General features: G+C 41.6%; 1 protein-coding gene across 2 annotated transcripts in view; it reads left to right on the top strand.

Moving 5' to 3' along the window:
* Window positions 1-321: 321 nt before the first annotated feature.
* Window positions 322-15,152, top strand: part of gramd1c (GRAM domain containing 1c) — a 33,722-nt gene continuing 18,891 nt past the window's right edge. Inside the window, exons 1-6 of one of the 2 annotated variants that reach the window (XM_060899925.1) lie at window positions 322-494; window positions 1,856-2,080; window positions 3,217-3,325; window positions 4,902-5,002; window positions 5,109-5,207; window positions 5,354-5,434. In XM_060899925.1, the coding sequence (XP_060755908.1) occupies window positions 1,916-2,080; window positions 3,217-3,325; window positions 4,902-5,002; window positions 5,109-5,207; window positions 5,354-5,434 (555 nt within the window). In that variant the 5' untranslated portion in view covers window positions 322-494; window positions 1,856-1,915. The remainder of the gene's footprint in view (window positions 495-1,855; window positions 2,081-3,216; window positions 3,326-4,901; window positions 5,003-5,108; window positions 5,208-5,353; window positions 5,435-15,152) is intronic. The other variant, XM_060899924.1, reaches the window with a different exon arrangement.

The raw sequence follows: 15,152 nt of genomic DNA, 5'->3' as shown, positions 1-15,152 counted from the left end.
TGTTCATGTGATCAAGTCTGATTAATTTCATGCATGATTTACAACATAACAGTAAGGATGGTTGGGGAAAATAAACACGCACACACAAAAACAGCATTAAAAGTATAAATCATGACGTGAATATGTGAATTCATCATAAAATTGAATTGAAATAGATAAATAAACAATAAATAATCATATGTGAGAAATACTGAAATGCAGAACAGGACAGAAATGGTTTCTCATGTGGAGAATGGTGTGTTCCCTCCTGATCGGGTTGGGCCAGGTAACACACTTGTCACCAGGTGAGGACACACTTCCAACCCGGCAACATAGCACCACCTGTTATATCAGATCAGATCATATAATCTCATCATCACCAGCAGCAGCAGCAGCAGCGCTTCACCTGAAGACATCATTTAAAATCGATGCTGCCTTAGTTTTATGTCACCTGTTCTTTACAATTGGTCTCAGTGTTGTTTCGAGCTCCTGATATCTGACCAGAGTGAATACAGGTAGGAGCAATTTCCTCTCTATTTTAGTAGTTTAACCTGTAACCATCTCTATGACACTGGAACATTTTTTACATTTTATACATCTTTGTAAATGTTGTTGGCAGATTGGGCTTTTCTTACTCAACAGAGTCGTTTTAATGACATTGAGTTGGGAAATGGTATTTAATTTAAATATACGGTGGTGTACAAAAGTCTTAGTCACATGTAAACAAATGCTGTAGACCAAAAATGGCTTAAAAATATAATGAAATGAAGTGTTTCAACATTTAAAAAAATACTATAAACAGTCAGCCATAAATAAATGAAACAAAGTCAATATTTGATGTGAGACGATCCTTTGCTTTTAGATAGATAGATAGATAGATAGATAGATAGATAGATAGATAGATAGATAGATAGATAGATAGATAGATAGATAGATAGATAGATAGATAGATAGATAGATAGTCAGTCATCTCAGGTCCAGTGAGTGCAGATTTATAAGGAAATGAGCTGTATGTTTTACTGAGCATCTTACAGAACCAGCCACAGTTCTTCTGGACACTTTGACTGTCACACTTGCTTCTTCATTATGTTTTCTTTTGTAATCTGAAAAGTGCTCTCTTATGTAATATGCTGCTCAGATACAAACATTTTTTTTCTGTAACATTTAATTTTGTGCTGGAAAATGAACATTTGGAATGCTAAAATGTTTTAGAAATGTTTTGACTCGATAATGTAGAAGTCATAAAATAGAAATCTATAACACAGTTTGTATAAAAGGGGGGCTAATACTTTTGCACAGGACTGTATTTTGATCAGAGTATTGGTTGGGTTTAGTGATTTGGTTTGGTTTAAATTGGGAATGGAATAGTTGAACTGATCTCCCAACCTTGAAATAAGTGGCAGAGTGTATGCAGAGTGTATGCAATAATGACATAATATGCCAGTATAAACTAGGCAAGGTTTGTGGAGTGGAAAAAAACCACACAATTACTAGCTCCTTTTTATCCCTCCCAGAATAGGTGACTTTTTGGATCCAGGTGTGTAGATTAGTGCGTGGATTTAGTAGCACTAATATACTGCACATTAAAATTCCAAGAGTAAAAAGTGTAAAATTGTACATTGACTCTCACACTTCATCTGGGAATTCAGCTGAAAAACACAAACACTGCAGGTGTTAGCAGGAGTTGGTTGTTTAAGCTGCACTGGAGTAAATCAGACCATTTTTGGAGACAGGTTACAGGACAGGACCAGCCAGTTTCCTTCTTTGTGTTCCGCTTGATAGCTGTGTCAATTTGAACATCGTGCTTTTCATAGCATAAGGACTCGTCATGCCGTGCTGAAAGAATGATACACTGAGATCCAACTTGGTTTTACAGTTTCAGTGGGAGTCTGTCGAGCCTGGGGTTGTTTTGCTTCTTCAACCAGATGAGACAGACATGACCCATGTAATTAAATCAACAACAGGCAGTGATGGCTCTGTGGAGAGCCGTCAGGCTGGAGACGTCCAAGTGAACTCAGACGAGCATGAGGTGAACGGTTTTAGCCAGCACTTGAGGGGAACTTCACTCCTTGATGACCTTGAACAAGCCTCAGCTCACTTGGTATGATCTTTGTTTTTGCATGTAGCCAAGAAGATTTTGTAAAATTTGAAAACACTAAAGCCCCAAAGGCACACAGTGTAATAATGTATTATTATTATTATTATTATTATTATTATTATTATTATTATTATTAAATTTTGCTGCCCTCTTGTGGAATTTAGAAATTAAATATAATTTTTGTACCTCTGCTTATTGTAAATCTGTAGAGATCCGCAATACTTTTGTGCCTAGTCTAGATTTTGTTTTTAAAGCATTTACAGTATGAAAGTCTATTTTACAATTTAAAGGAAGTTTTAAAATAGCTTTGGATTTAAAATGCCATCCATGGATTATTCTAATCCATTGTTTAATCTTTATTATGTGATATGATCAATTTTTAAACATTTGACATCATGTCTCACTCCGAATACAACGGACAGGAAAACTGTAAAAGCTCCGTGGGTCTCAGGTTCAATCCTGGCATCAGGTGTCTGTCTGTTTAGAGTTTCACATGTTCTTCCTGTGTACATGTGGGTTTCCTCTGGGTTCTCTGGTGTCCTCCCAACTCTCAAATACATACCAGGAGGTGGATGGGTTAAAATAAATTGACCCTGAGTGTGTGAATGTGCATGTGCATGGTGCCATGTGATGGTCTGGAATCACTTCAGGGTGTATCATGCCCAGTGTTGCCATGAAAAAAAATACACATTTTATATATCCATCCATCTATCCATCCATCCATTATCTCTAGCTGCTTTATCCTGTCCTACAGGGTCGCAAGCAAGCTGGAACCCATCCCAGCTGACTATGGGCGAGAGGCGGGGTACACCCTGGACAAGTCGCCAGGTCATCACAGGGCTGACACATAGACACAGACAACCATTCACACTCACATTCACACCTACGGTCAATTTAGAGTCACCAGTTAACCTAACCTGCATGTCTTTGGACTGTGGGGGAAACCGGAGCACCCGGAGGAAACCCACGCGGACACGGGGAGAACATGCAGTGGATCTATAGAGCTGTGAGGCAGGAACTGGAATTGCTGCACCTCTATTCCTCCCCTAATTTTAATTTTATAGTTCAGTTAAAGAATCTAAAAAAATAAAATGGTTATACTGTATTCCCTTTGAAATTTGATTTATTTTCCATTCCAGGGATTGAGTATTGCAACTCCACAAACATCCCCCACCAGCTACAAAAACAGGATTGAGGAGTTCAGGAAGACATTCAAAGAACTTTCTGAGTCAGAAAGACTTATAGCAGGTGAGTGAAAGAGAGAGAGAGATAGAGAGAGAGAGAGAGAGAGAGAGAGAGAGAGAGAGTGAGAGAAACATCAGCCCACACTGAGGCATTTATAATATCTAATACTGTATATCACAACTCCAAAGAACTACAACCCCGATTCCAAAAAAGTTGGGACAAAGTACAAATTGTAAAAAACAGAATGCAATAATTTACAAATCTCAAAAACTGATATTGTATTCACAATAGAACATAGACAACATATCAAATGTCGAAAGTGAGACAATTTGAAATTTCATGCCAAATATTGGCTCATTTGAAATCTCATGACAGCAACACATCTCAAAAAAGTTTGGATGGGGCAATAAGAGGCTGGAAAAGTTAAAGGTACAAAAAAGGAACAGCTGGAGGACCAAATTGCAACTCATTAGGTCAATTGGCAATAGGTCATTAACATGACTGGGTATAAAAAGAGCATCTTGGAGTGGCAGCGGCTCTCAGAAGTAAAGATGGGAAGAGGATCACCAATCCCCCTAATTCTGCCCCGACAAATAGTGGAGCAATATCAGAAAGGAGTTCGACAGTGTAAAATTGCAAAGAGTTTGAGCATATCATCATCTACAGTGCATAATATCATCAAAAGATTCAGAGAATCTGGAAGAATCTCTGTGCGTAAGGGTCAAGGCCGGAAAACCATACTGGGTGCCCGTGATCTTCGGGCCCTTAGACGGCACTGCATCACATACAGGCATGCTTCTGTATTGGAAATCACAAAATGGGCTCAGGAATATTTCCAGAGAACATTATCTGTGAACACAATTCACCGTGCCATCCGCCGTTGCCAGCTAAAACTCTATAGTTCAAAGAAGAAGCCGTATCTAAACATGATCCAGAAGCGCAGACGTCTTCTCTGGGCCAAGGCTCATTTAAAATGGACTGTGGCAAAGTGGAAAACTGTTCTGTGGTCAGATGAATCAAAATTTGAAGTTCTTTATGGAAATCAGGGACGCCGTATCATTCAGACTAAAGAGGAGAAGGACGACCCAAGTTGTTATCAGCGCTCAGTTCAGAAGCCTGCATCTCTGATGGCGTGGGGTTGCATTAGTGCGTGTGGCATGGGCAGCTTACAGTTGAGCAACTAGAATCCTACATTAGACAAGAATGGGTTAACATTCCTATCCCTAAACTTGAGCAACTTGTCTCCTCAGTCCCCAGACGTTTGCAGACTGTTGTAAAGAGAAAAGGGGATGTCTCACAGTGGTAAACATGGCCTTGTCCCAACTTTTTTGAGATGTGTTGTTGTCATGAAATTTAAAATCACCTAATTTTTCTCTTTAAATGATGCATTTTCTCAGTTTAAACATTTGATATGTCATCTATGTTCTATTCTGAATAAAATATGGAATTTTGAAACTTCCACATCATTGCACTCCGTTTTATTTACAATTTGTACTTTGTCCCAACTTTTTTGGAATCGGGGTTGTATACTGTTGTTGAATATGTACAAAGAAATTAACACTACTAATTTCTTGGGATGTGTTTATATCATACAGTGTTATTTTTCATACAGTGTTACAGCTTTTTTTTTTTCTTCCAGACTATAACTGTGCTCTTCAAAAAGACATTTTACTACAAGGGCGCATGTTCCTCACAGAGAACTGGCTTTGTTTCTACAGTCATGTATTTTGGGGAACAAAGGTAAGTCCAAAAAAAAAAAAAAACTCCACAAAATGATGTCACATAGACTGAAAATTTGCTACAAGAAATCACCAGCAAGGTTTTATTTCAATGTCATTTCTTATAGATTAAGGTGAATATGAAAGATATTACATCCATGTCGAGGGAGAAGACAGCTCGACTAATACCAAACGCCATTCAGATCGTTCAGTCAGATACAGAAAAGGTAAAAGGAAAGCACCATTAGAAACCACTAACATACACTATGTTGGACCGTACATCAGTGTCCTATCAGTGTCTATGATCGTACAGGTTTGAACCTATGCTGTTTGAACCTGTGTGCAATTCATGATATTGCTTCCTCCCATCTAGCTCTTCTTCACGTCTTTTTCTGCAAGGGAGAAAAGTTTCCAGAGCATTTTCCATATATGGCAGAACTGTCTGAATAACAAGGTAAGCCTAAGGCATTCATCACCAAATTAACCATCATGTTTACTGAAATAAAAATAGCCTGTTTATTCAGACCTACCCAACCTTTGTAATTAGGTGCAAAACAGGTTCATCTCATCTCATCTCATCTCATTATCTGTAGCCGCTTTATCCTGTTCTACAGGGTCGCAGGCAAGCTGGAGCCTATCCCAGCTGACTACGGGCGAAAGGCGGGGTACACCCTGGACAAGTCGCCAGGTCATCACAGGGCTGACACATAGACACAGACAACCATTCACACTCACATTCACACCTACGCTCAATTTAGAGTCACCAGTTAACCTAACCTGCATGTCTTTGTACTGTGGGGGAAACCGGAGCACCCGGAGGAAACCCACGCGGACACGGGGAGAACATGCAAACTCCACACAGAAAGGCCCTCGCCGGCCACAGGGCTCGAACCCGAACCTTCTTGCTGTGAGGCGACAGCGCTAACCACTACACCACTGTGCCGCCCGCAAAACAGGTTCTCTTTGAAAGTTTCTTCTCTTACAGGATGGAGTAATGTCAAATGCCAGCTACACCTTAGAAATATTTTATAGCCTGTTGATACGGAGCATTGGGGCGAAACAGTGTTACATCGTCTAATGTTTCTGTCTCACAACTCCAGCGAACCTGGTTCAAATCCTGAGCCGAGGTTACTGTTTGTTTCACAAGATCTCCCTGTGTGTGTGTGTTTCCACCAGGTGTTCCAGTTCACTCCAACCTCCCAAAAACATGCCAGTGAATTAATTTGTTGTGCTAAATTACCTATAAGGGTGATAATAAATCCATGAGTGATACTGAATATCCAGATCAGGACCAACATTGGTCTGAATTGCAGCATTAGGTTCTGGTTAAAATTTTCCCATCCAATGAGTTTGGAGTGATGCACGAATGCGAATGCATTCAAGACAAGAATGATCTTGTCTAGGACTCGGACTATCATAACATTAACAAACGTTCTTTGTTCCTTACAGGACAACCTTTTAAACTACCCAGTAAAAAAATATGAAATAAAACACGCACTGGATCAGATCAGATCAGATCAGATCTCAGGCAGGTTTGATGTTGATATCGGCTCAGAGATCAAATCAAGTGGGATCATTGTACTAAACTGGTTTATAAGTAAGGGATCATCCAACTGAAGCATAAAGCTGAGGTCAAGGGCCGAGTTCAAGGGTCCAACAGTGCAATCTTCAGGTTTACCTAAACTAGCTCTGGTGCTTAGAGGAAAATTTGGACCATCCTTGCTCTGGAACACTTCAAATATATTCAAACTGAAATATTTGTGATGTGTGTAGAGATTCTTGGGGTAATTTGGTTGGTTGGTTGGTTAAGTTGGTCCTGTATTTTTGTTACACCTACAAGAAAGTCTGGTGATGCCATGCTGATGTAATAAGGGGGACGTTGTCAGTTACAAAGACATTTAATTGAAGAAAAAATGTCAGAGAGCTAAAAAAAAAAGCTAACAATCAGGGTTTGCTGTTAGCATCTTAAATAACAGAGCAAGAGCTTATTTTTCTCACTTGACACTTTCATGTAATATTAATGAGCAATACAACCCAAAAGTAGAGGAGAACTCTTACCATTGTTTATTTTGTCTGAACTTTTTGAGCAAAGTGTACAGATGAGGAGGTGAGAGCGAGCTGGAAATTGTGGCCCTTCTTCTTCTTCTTCTTCTTCTTTTGGCTGCTCCCGATTAGGGGTCGACACAGCGGATCTTTCGTCTCCATTGCTCCCTGTCTTCTGCATCCTTCTCTACCACACCTGCCACTTTCATGTCCTCTCTCACCACATCCATGTATCTCCTCTTTGGCCTTCCTTGTTTTCGTGTGCCTGGCAGCTCCATCCTCAACATTCTCCTTCCCACATGCTCTGCATCTCTTCTCAGGATGTGTCCATACCATCTCAGTCTCATCTCTCTTAGCTTAATTCCCAAGCTCTCCACATGTGCTGTCCCTCTGATGTGCTCGTTCCTTATCCTGTCCAACCTCCCATCCTCAACTCCGCCACCTCCAACTTTGCTTCCTGTCTCTTCGTTAAGGGTACAGTCTCCAATCCATACATCACAGCTGGTCTCACTACTGTCTTATACATCTTACCTTTCACTTTTGCTGGGACTTTATTATCACAAATGACTCCCGAAATCCTTCTCCAACTGCTCCACCCTGTCTACACTCTTTTGTGGCCCTAAATTCATTAATTGTTCTATTAAAAATCCTAATAAAATGGGAAGTCTGAGATTCAAATTCAGTTGCTTTCGGTCCACTAAACAAAAATAATTGGGTGTCAGGGGAAAAAAAATTTATGGACTACACTTGAAAAATCTGAAATGCAGTCTATCTTTAAAGGCTCTGTATGTCTCATCTCATCTCATTATCTGTAGCCACTTTATCCTGTTCTACAGGGTCGCAGGCAAGCTGGAGTCTATCCCAGCTGACTACGGGCGAAAGGCGGGGTACACCCTGGACAAGTCGCCAGGTCATCACAGGGCTGACACATAGACACAGACAACCATTCACACCTACGGTCAATTTAGAGTCACCAGTTAACCTAACCTGCATGTCTTTGGAGGAAACCGGAGCACCCGGAGGAAACCCACACAGACATGGGGAGAACATGCAAACTCCACACAGAAAGGCCGTCGCCGGCCCTGGGGCTCGAACCCAGACCTTCTTGCTGTGAGGCGACAGCGCTAACCACTACACCACCGTGCCACCCTGGCTCTGTATGTTAGAAATCTAATCTTTTTTTTTTAATTGATTTTACCTAATACACCTTTAACTGCTTTAATGTCATGTTTTGCTTTTGTTTTGCCTTAATAAACTGGTTGTAGTAGATTAAACCAGTGTGTGTAGACTGGGAAGCAATGCCAGAAAGGCCACGGTGGGAAAAACAAACTGCAGTCACTTCAGCTGGAGTTTCATACAAATGAATGTGAACTCTCTGGGTGTGTCGTTCTGCTTTACATGGAAAAAAAAAACACAAGGCATCCTTTCATCTCATCTCATCTCATCTCATTATCTGTAGCCGCTTTATCCTGTTCTACAGGGTCGCAGGCAAGCTGGAGCCTATCCCAGCTGACTACGGGTGAAAGGCGGGGTACACCCTGGACAAATCGCCAGGTCATCACAGGGCTGACACATAGACACAGACAACCATTCACACTCACATTCACACTTACGGTTACGGAAAAACAAACTGCAGTCACTTCAGCTGGAGTTTCACACAAATGAATGTGAACTCTCTGGGTGTGTCGTTCTGCTTTACATGGGAAAAAAAAAACACAAGGCATCCTTTCAGCTTAAAAAAATAGCTTACATTCTCTCAGGTGTCAGGAATGCTGAAATGCTGCTGAGGTGTATTTTACGGAATGTTACTATAATTAAAGTTTGAACACTTGTATGAATATAAGAATAAATACACACATTGTTGTGCTACATGACATCTTTGTACAAACTCAACACTGATACGTTGTTGTTGTTAAGCATGTAACTACGGAAGCCGAGAGAGGCCCTTCATATAATCCTTTTTTTTATTCACCTTGTTATCCCGAGATAACGACATAATTAATTCAGGATCTCGAGAAAACAACACAACTAATTCGAGAGCTCGAGAAAACAAAACAATTATTTCATGATCTCGAGTAAACAGCTGAGAAATGGTTTATTCAGGTGCACCAAGAGACTTGTGATATGCGACTTTGGGGCTATTTCTCATTCTGTATAGACGCAACTTTGGTCATTAGAATGTCTGGAATAATCGATCACCTAATAAGGCAATATTTTGATCAGGGGTTGACACAGGGAGAGATTGCATTAAGTCTTTTAATAAGGGATAATTTCAAAATTAGTCCGCGGCACCTCCGCAGAAGACTGGCCCGGCTTCGTCTCTACCGACGGAGATACAGTGATCCAGCTGAGATCACGGAATAATTGTTTCATTTTCTCGAGATCACGGAATAATTGTTTCGTTTTCTCGAGATCACGGAATAATTGTTTTGTTTTCTCGAGATCTCGAATTAGTTGTGTTGTTTTCTCGAGATCCTGAATTAATTATGTCGTTATCTCGGAATAACAGTTTTGTTTTCTCGAGATCTCGAATTAGTTGTGTTGTTTTCTCGAGATCCTGAATTAATTATGTCATTATCTCGGAATAACGGTGTTGTTTTCTTGAGATCTCGAATTAGTTGTGTTGTTTTCTCGAGATCCTGAATTAATTATGTCGTTATCTCGGAATAACGGTGTTGTTTTCTTGAGATCTCGAATTAGTTGTGTTGTTTTCTCGAGATCCTGAACTAATTATGTCGTTATCTCGAAATAACGGTTTTGTTTTCTCGAGATCTCGAATTAGTTGTGTTGTTTTCTCGAGATCCTGAATTAATTATGTCGTTATCTCGAAATAACGGTTTTGTTTTCTCAAGATCTCGAATAAGTTGTGTTGTTTTCTCGAGATCCTGAATTAATTATGTCGTTATCTCGGAATAACAGTTTTGTTTTCTCGAGATCTCGAATTAGTTGTGTTGTTTTCTCGAGATCCTGAATTAATTATGTCGTTATCTCGGAATAACGGTTTTGTTTTCTCGAGATCTCGAATTAGTTGTGTTGTTTTCTCGGGATAACAAGGTGAATAAGAAAAGATTATATGGAGGGCCTCTCTCGGCTTCCGTAGGTTTCCTGGTCTTAATTTTCTAACTTTTCAAGTGTAATGGAAACACTCAATCTGGCAACCCTATGACTAAAAAAAAAAAAGAAGAAATCGCTTCCTGATTGGTACATCAGCAGAGCTGGAGCTCAGTTCCAAATTACTTCCTCTTGGATACGAAGTATGCTATGTAGGGTGTTAGCGGCTCATTTCGTTCCCTCAGAAGTGCTTTTATGTAGGGCACAGAGCGGTGTTTGGGAATGAGCCCGGATGTTTGATGAAAGAGGTCACTTTCGTTCATTTGAAAGCCTCCGACAGGTAGCAAGTAAGTAGGTTTACTGACAAAACAGTATATTATTATTAATAACAATAATAATAAGAATATGTCATAGTTATATCTGTTTGTGGAAATGTAGTTTTAATGTCTTGCTGTGTTGTTGTTGTTTATTCTTGTTGTTGTAGCGTCAGGTTTGGACACTGCTGTGTATGAAAGGTTTGTTTTCCTTCCGGTTTGGTTGAGTTGCGGGTATTAAACACGGACACAGAGCTCCTCTTGTCCATGACAGTAGTGTGGTTCTGATTTAAAGGGTTTCAGCGGTTTGTTTTTTGAGCAGGTGGCGTGTATAGCCCTCATGAGTACTACAGGGAGGAGCAGCTGGTGTTCAAGTTTGATTTCCTTCTTCTGCAGAACTAATAATCAGGAATCCAGATTGTTCTGGGAATTAAAATGGACAAACTATGCTGGATTTCAGCCATACAGTCAGAGAGATAGAAAGAGTCCTGACCACCAGAACTTTGCTTTCAGTGCCAAGTATTTATAGTGACATCGACCTGGTATTAATCACACCATGTGAACAAGACCCCAAACAAACTGGTTATACCAGATAAAGTGAGATTGACTGACAGATTTTGTGTGTGTGTGTGTGTGTGTGTGTGTGCATGCATGGCATGATGGTGCAGTGATGATCACTGTTGCCTCACAGCAAAAAGGGTCTGGTTTCGAGCCCTGTGACTGACTGTCCAGGGTGTACTTCACCTGGGATTGGCTCCAGCTTCCCTCATCTCATTATCTGTAGCCGCTTTATCCTGTTCTACAGGGTCGCAGGCAAGCTGGAGCCTATCCCAGCTGACTACGGGCGAAAGGCGGGGTACACCCTGGACAAGTCACCAGGTCATCACAGGGCTGACACATAGGCCAAGTTTACATTAGACCGTATCTGTCTCGTTTTCTTCGCGGATGCACTGTCCGTTTACATTAAAACGCCTGGAAACGCCGGGAAACGGGAATCCGCCAGGGTCCACGTATTCAATCTAGATCATGTCTGGTCCGGTGCTGTGTAAACATTGAGAATACGCGGATACGCTGTGCTGAGCTCTAGCTGGCGTCGTCATTGGACAACGTCACTGTGACATCCACCTTCCTGATTCGCTGGCGTTGGTCATGTGACGCGACTGCTGAAAAACGGCGCGGACTTCCGCCTTGTATCACCTTTCATTAAAGAGTATAAAAGTATGAAAATACTGCAAATACTGATGCAAATACTGCCCATTGTGTAGTTATGATTGTCTTTAGGCTTGCCATCCTTCCACTTGCAAGTGGTAAGTGATATGCGCTGGGATCTCACACACAGCGGCTCAGTCCCGAATCACTGCTCGTGCGCTATACTCGCGCGCTCTGTGAGCTGCGTAGGGCCGGAGTGCGCACCCTCCAGAGGGCACTCGCTGTTCAGGGCGGAGTGATTTGAAGCGCAGGATGCCTGCGGAGCCGAGCGTATCCGTGTATTGGTGTTGCTGTGTGCACGCGAATCGTTTTAAAAACGTTAATCTGATGATCCGCTGATACGGTCTAATGTAAACCCCACCATAGACACAGACAACCATTCACACTCACATTCACACCTACGGTCAATTTAGAGTCACCAGTTAACCTAACCTGCATGTCTTTGGACTGTGGGGGAAACCGGAGCACCCGGAGGAAACCCACGCGGACACGGGGAGAACATGCAAACTCCGCACAGAAAGGCCCTTGCCGGCCCCGGGGCTCGAACCCGGACCTTCTTGCTGTGAGGCGACAGCGCTAACCACTACACCACCGTGCCGCCCCCTCCAGCTTCCCTGTGACTCTCAATTAAGCTAGTATCTCACTTGGCTGTGACAGCTTGTGACAAATTGCGAACGTCATTCGAGAGAGAGTTTCAAAAGTGTTTTGAAACATTCGCGGGGCTTCTCAATTTCTTCGCATGAGTCGCAAAGTGTCACTCCTTCATCACTGAAGTTTTGAACGTGTTCAAAAAATTTGTGAGACAAAATTTCTCTCAAATGCGTCACTGGTGTCGCAAAGCCGTCGCGAACCCTTCTCAAGTCAGTTTCCGTGAGGCTTCTTCTACTTCCCTGCCTGCTGAGGGAAAGCCAGGCTGCGACTGGTTGGAGACACAATTGCGGTAAAATACACAAATGAAAATTGTCGCTAATTCGCATATTTTATCGCAATTGTTGTGTCTCCAACTAGTCGCAGGCTGTCGCAGCCCAGTGAGATACTAGCTTTAATGAATACCTATATTAGTCCCCACTGTTGGCAATATTAGTGGAACACCACAAATCACAACAATCAGCTGACCCAAGCAGACGATCATTGGTGTGTCAAACAGATGAAGGTGTTCAGCTATTCTTGAGTTTCACGTGACGTCACATCCGCCTCATTAGTTATTCAGAACTTTAGCTGGTGGTCTACCGAAGCTCAGTTGACAAAGCGTTTGTACGGAGAAGGTGCATTGCTCGCATGAAAAATGCCTTACGCTTGCGTTGTTTTAGGTTGTTCGAATCGATCAAACCGTGAAACTGGTAAGTTTCTTCAGGGTTCCCTGTGAACTAATAAAGGGTGAACGAACACAGGATTTCACAAAAAGACGTCGAGAAAAGTGCCTTTTGAACCTCTCACTGAAATCGAAGGGAGTCGAGTTGAAACATGCTCGAGTTTGCAGTGATCACTTGGTGAAAGGTTTGTATCTCCCTCTCAGCTATGGCCTGAGTGTTTTCCAAGTACTTTTCTTGCTGTGTGTCGTTATTTTACGGTACTTTTTTTTTTTTTTTTTTTAAAGTCAAGAAGCGCTAAAGTCCCCAGCTGTTTCTTTGTTTACTCCTCACTCGATGGCCGCCATACTGAAAACAACGTGTGTCTCGCTTTCTTTAACAGGGTGTCCTCGGGGTCTTTTCAATGAGTCTTTCAGCAAGTGCACGTGATCAAAACAACCACGATTAATAAAGTCCATATGCATGAAGGTCGCGACAAAATTCTTCCCCAGCCGTACAGTTACAATGCGCCGTGATCTCTTCTGCATCTTGTTTAACTAACGCTACGTTCACACTGCAAGGCTTAATGCTCAATTCCGATTTTTTTGTGAAATCCGATTTTTTTGTGAGGTCGTTCACATTAACAGATATATGCGACTTGTATGTGATCCTCAGTATGAACGAAAAGCGACCTAAAAGTGTTCCGCATGCGCATTGCAGGATACGACGACGTCACACGCAGTGAGCATGGCCAGTGTTTACGGAAGTAAAACCGCCCGGTTGCGGTATGACCCATCCAATCTAGCTTGAATAGCTGTATCCCCCCAAATGGAAATCAGCTCCCTAACCTCTGCGTCCTTCCATTGAGAAGATTCAGAACCTTCACAGCCCGAAGCGTCCCTCGCATTGATGTCATGCGCCATGTTGTTGTAACTTTTTTTGAGAGACCCGCCGCCTACTTCAGTGCAGAATAGTGACGTTTGTGGCTTGTTGATGACGTGTAAGTCGGATGAATGCGACCTGGCGGTTCAGACTGAAGTCGCATATGAAAAGAGCGGATAGGAATCGGAATTAGCACCACATATCCAAACGGCCTGGGTCGGATTTGAAAAAATCGGATCTGTGTCGTTCATATTGTCAATAAAAGATCGGATACAGGTCACATATGGGCGAAAAGATCGGATTTGAGTCACTTCAGCCTGCAGTGTGAACGTAGCCTAAGATCCAGGTCTTTAAAGGGGTTTCTGATGATCTTTGTGAATGATTTACCTGAGAGATAAGAGCCAACACAAGTGAGAATCAAGCAAACTGTTTGTTTACACTTCAGCTTGCCGTGCTTCATTGTAAAGATATGAACGAAAAGCTTAAAATAAATAAAATACTTACACGGGCAAAAACAATACAGGATTCATTTGGCAGCGACTTGATACTGAGGTCCTTTACCCAGCCACATACAAAAAAGTTGTAAGCCTCCATACTCTTCCACACTTTCGTCTGTTTTGCGGTGTAGAAGGACGTCTGCAACACCAGATAGTTCGAGATGTCGGGGAACTCGACTGAAGGGTAGTTTTCAAGATTGTACATAGCAATCTTCTGAATATATCTAAAGCCAGCAGTGGCTTCTAGATTACGAGCGTACTCTGATAAGTTATCGCTAGTTGTTTGCACTATGGCAGCCGTCTCGGTTTGCTTGACCACCAGCTGTTTTACTGGAAGTGAAATTGCTAAGAAAAGTCACATGACTGAAACCCAAGAATTTAAAAAAAAAGTCAGTTTCAGTTGTGTACACAAATTAATGCCATATTGCGTTTTTTTTTTTTAAGATTTAATTGCAATTATTACTTTGTAGAGTTCCTATATAAATAAACGAATCAAGTATATAATTGTTGAACAGTGTTAGCATTGCATATATGCTATATTTGCGTGATGAAGATGGATTAAACATTTTTTTTTTCTAGTTAAGTAGGCTATACCTAGAAAATACATAACTAATTAATAAATATTCATGTTTCCAAATGAATGGTTTATTTATTTATTAGACCGAAGTGAAATTATTCAGTTGTGTATGTATTTCAAAATGTTTTCATGTACATTTAGGCCTGCTTGACTAAGACTTTGTCTATTTTTTTAAAAAGGAGTAAGTATTGTGGGGCGGCACGGTGGTGTAGTGGTTAGCGCTGTGGCCTCACAGCAAGAAGGTCCTGGGTTCGAGCCCTGTGGCCGGCGAGGGCCTTTCTGTGCGGAGTTTGCATGTTCTCCCCGTGTC

The sequence above is a fragment of the Neoarius graeffei genome, chromosome 19 (genome assembly GCF_027579695.1).
Source record: "Neoarius graeffei isolate fNeoGra1 chromosome 19, fNeoGra1.pri, whole genome shotgun sequence".
Classification (NCBI taxonomy): Eukaryota; Metazoa; Chordata; class Actinopteri; order Siluriformes; family Ariidae; genus Neoarius; species Neoarius graeffei.
The sequence above is the reverse complement of the archived record's forward strand: the minus strand, read 5'-3'. Positions and strand labels throughout refer to the sequence as shown.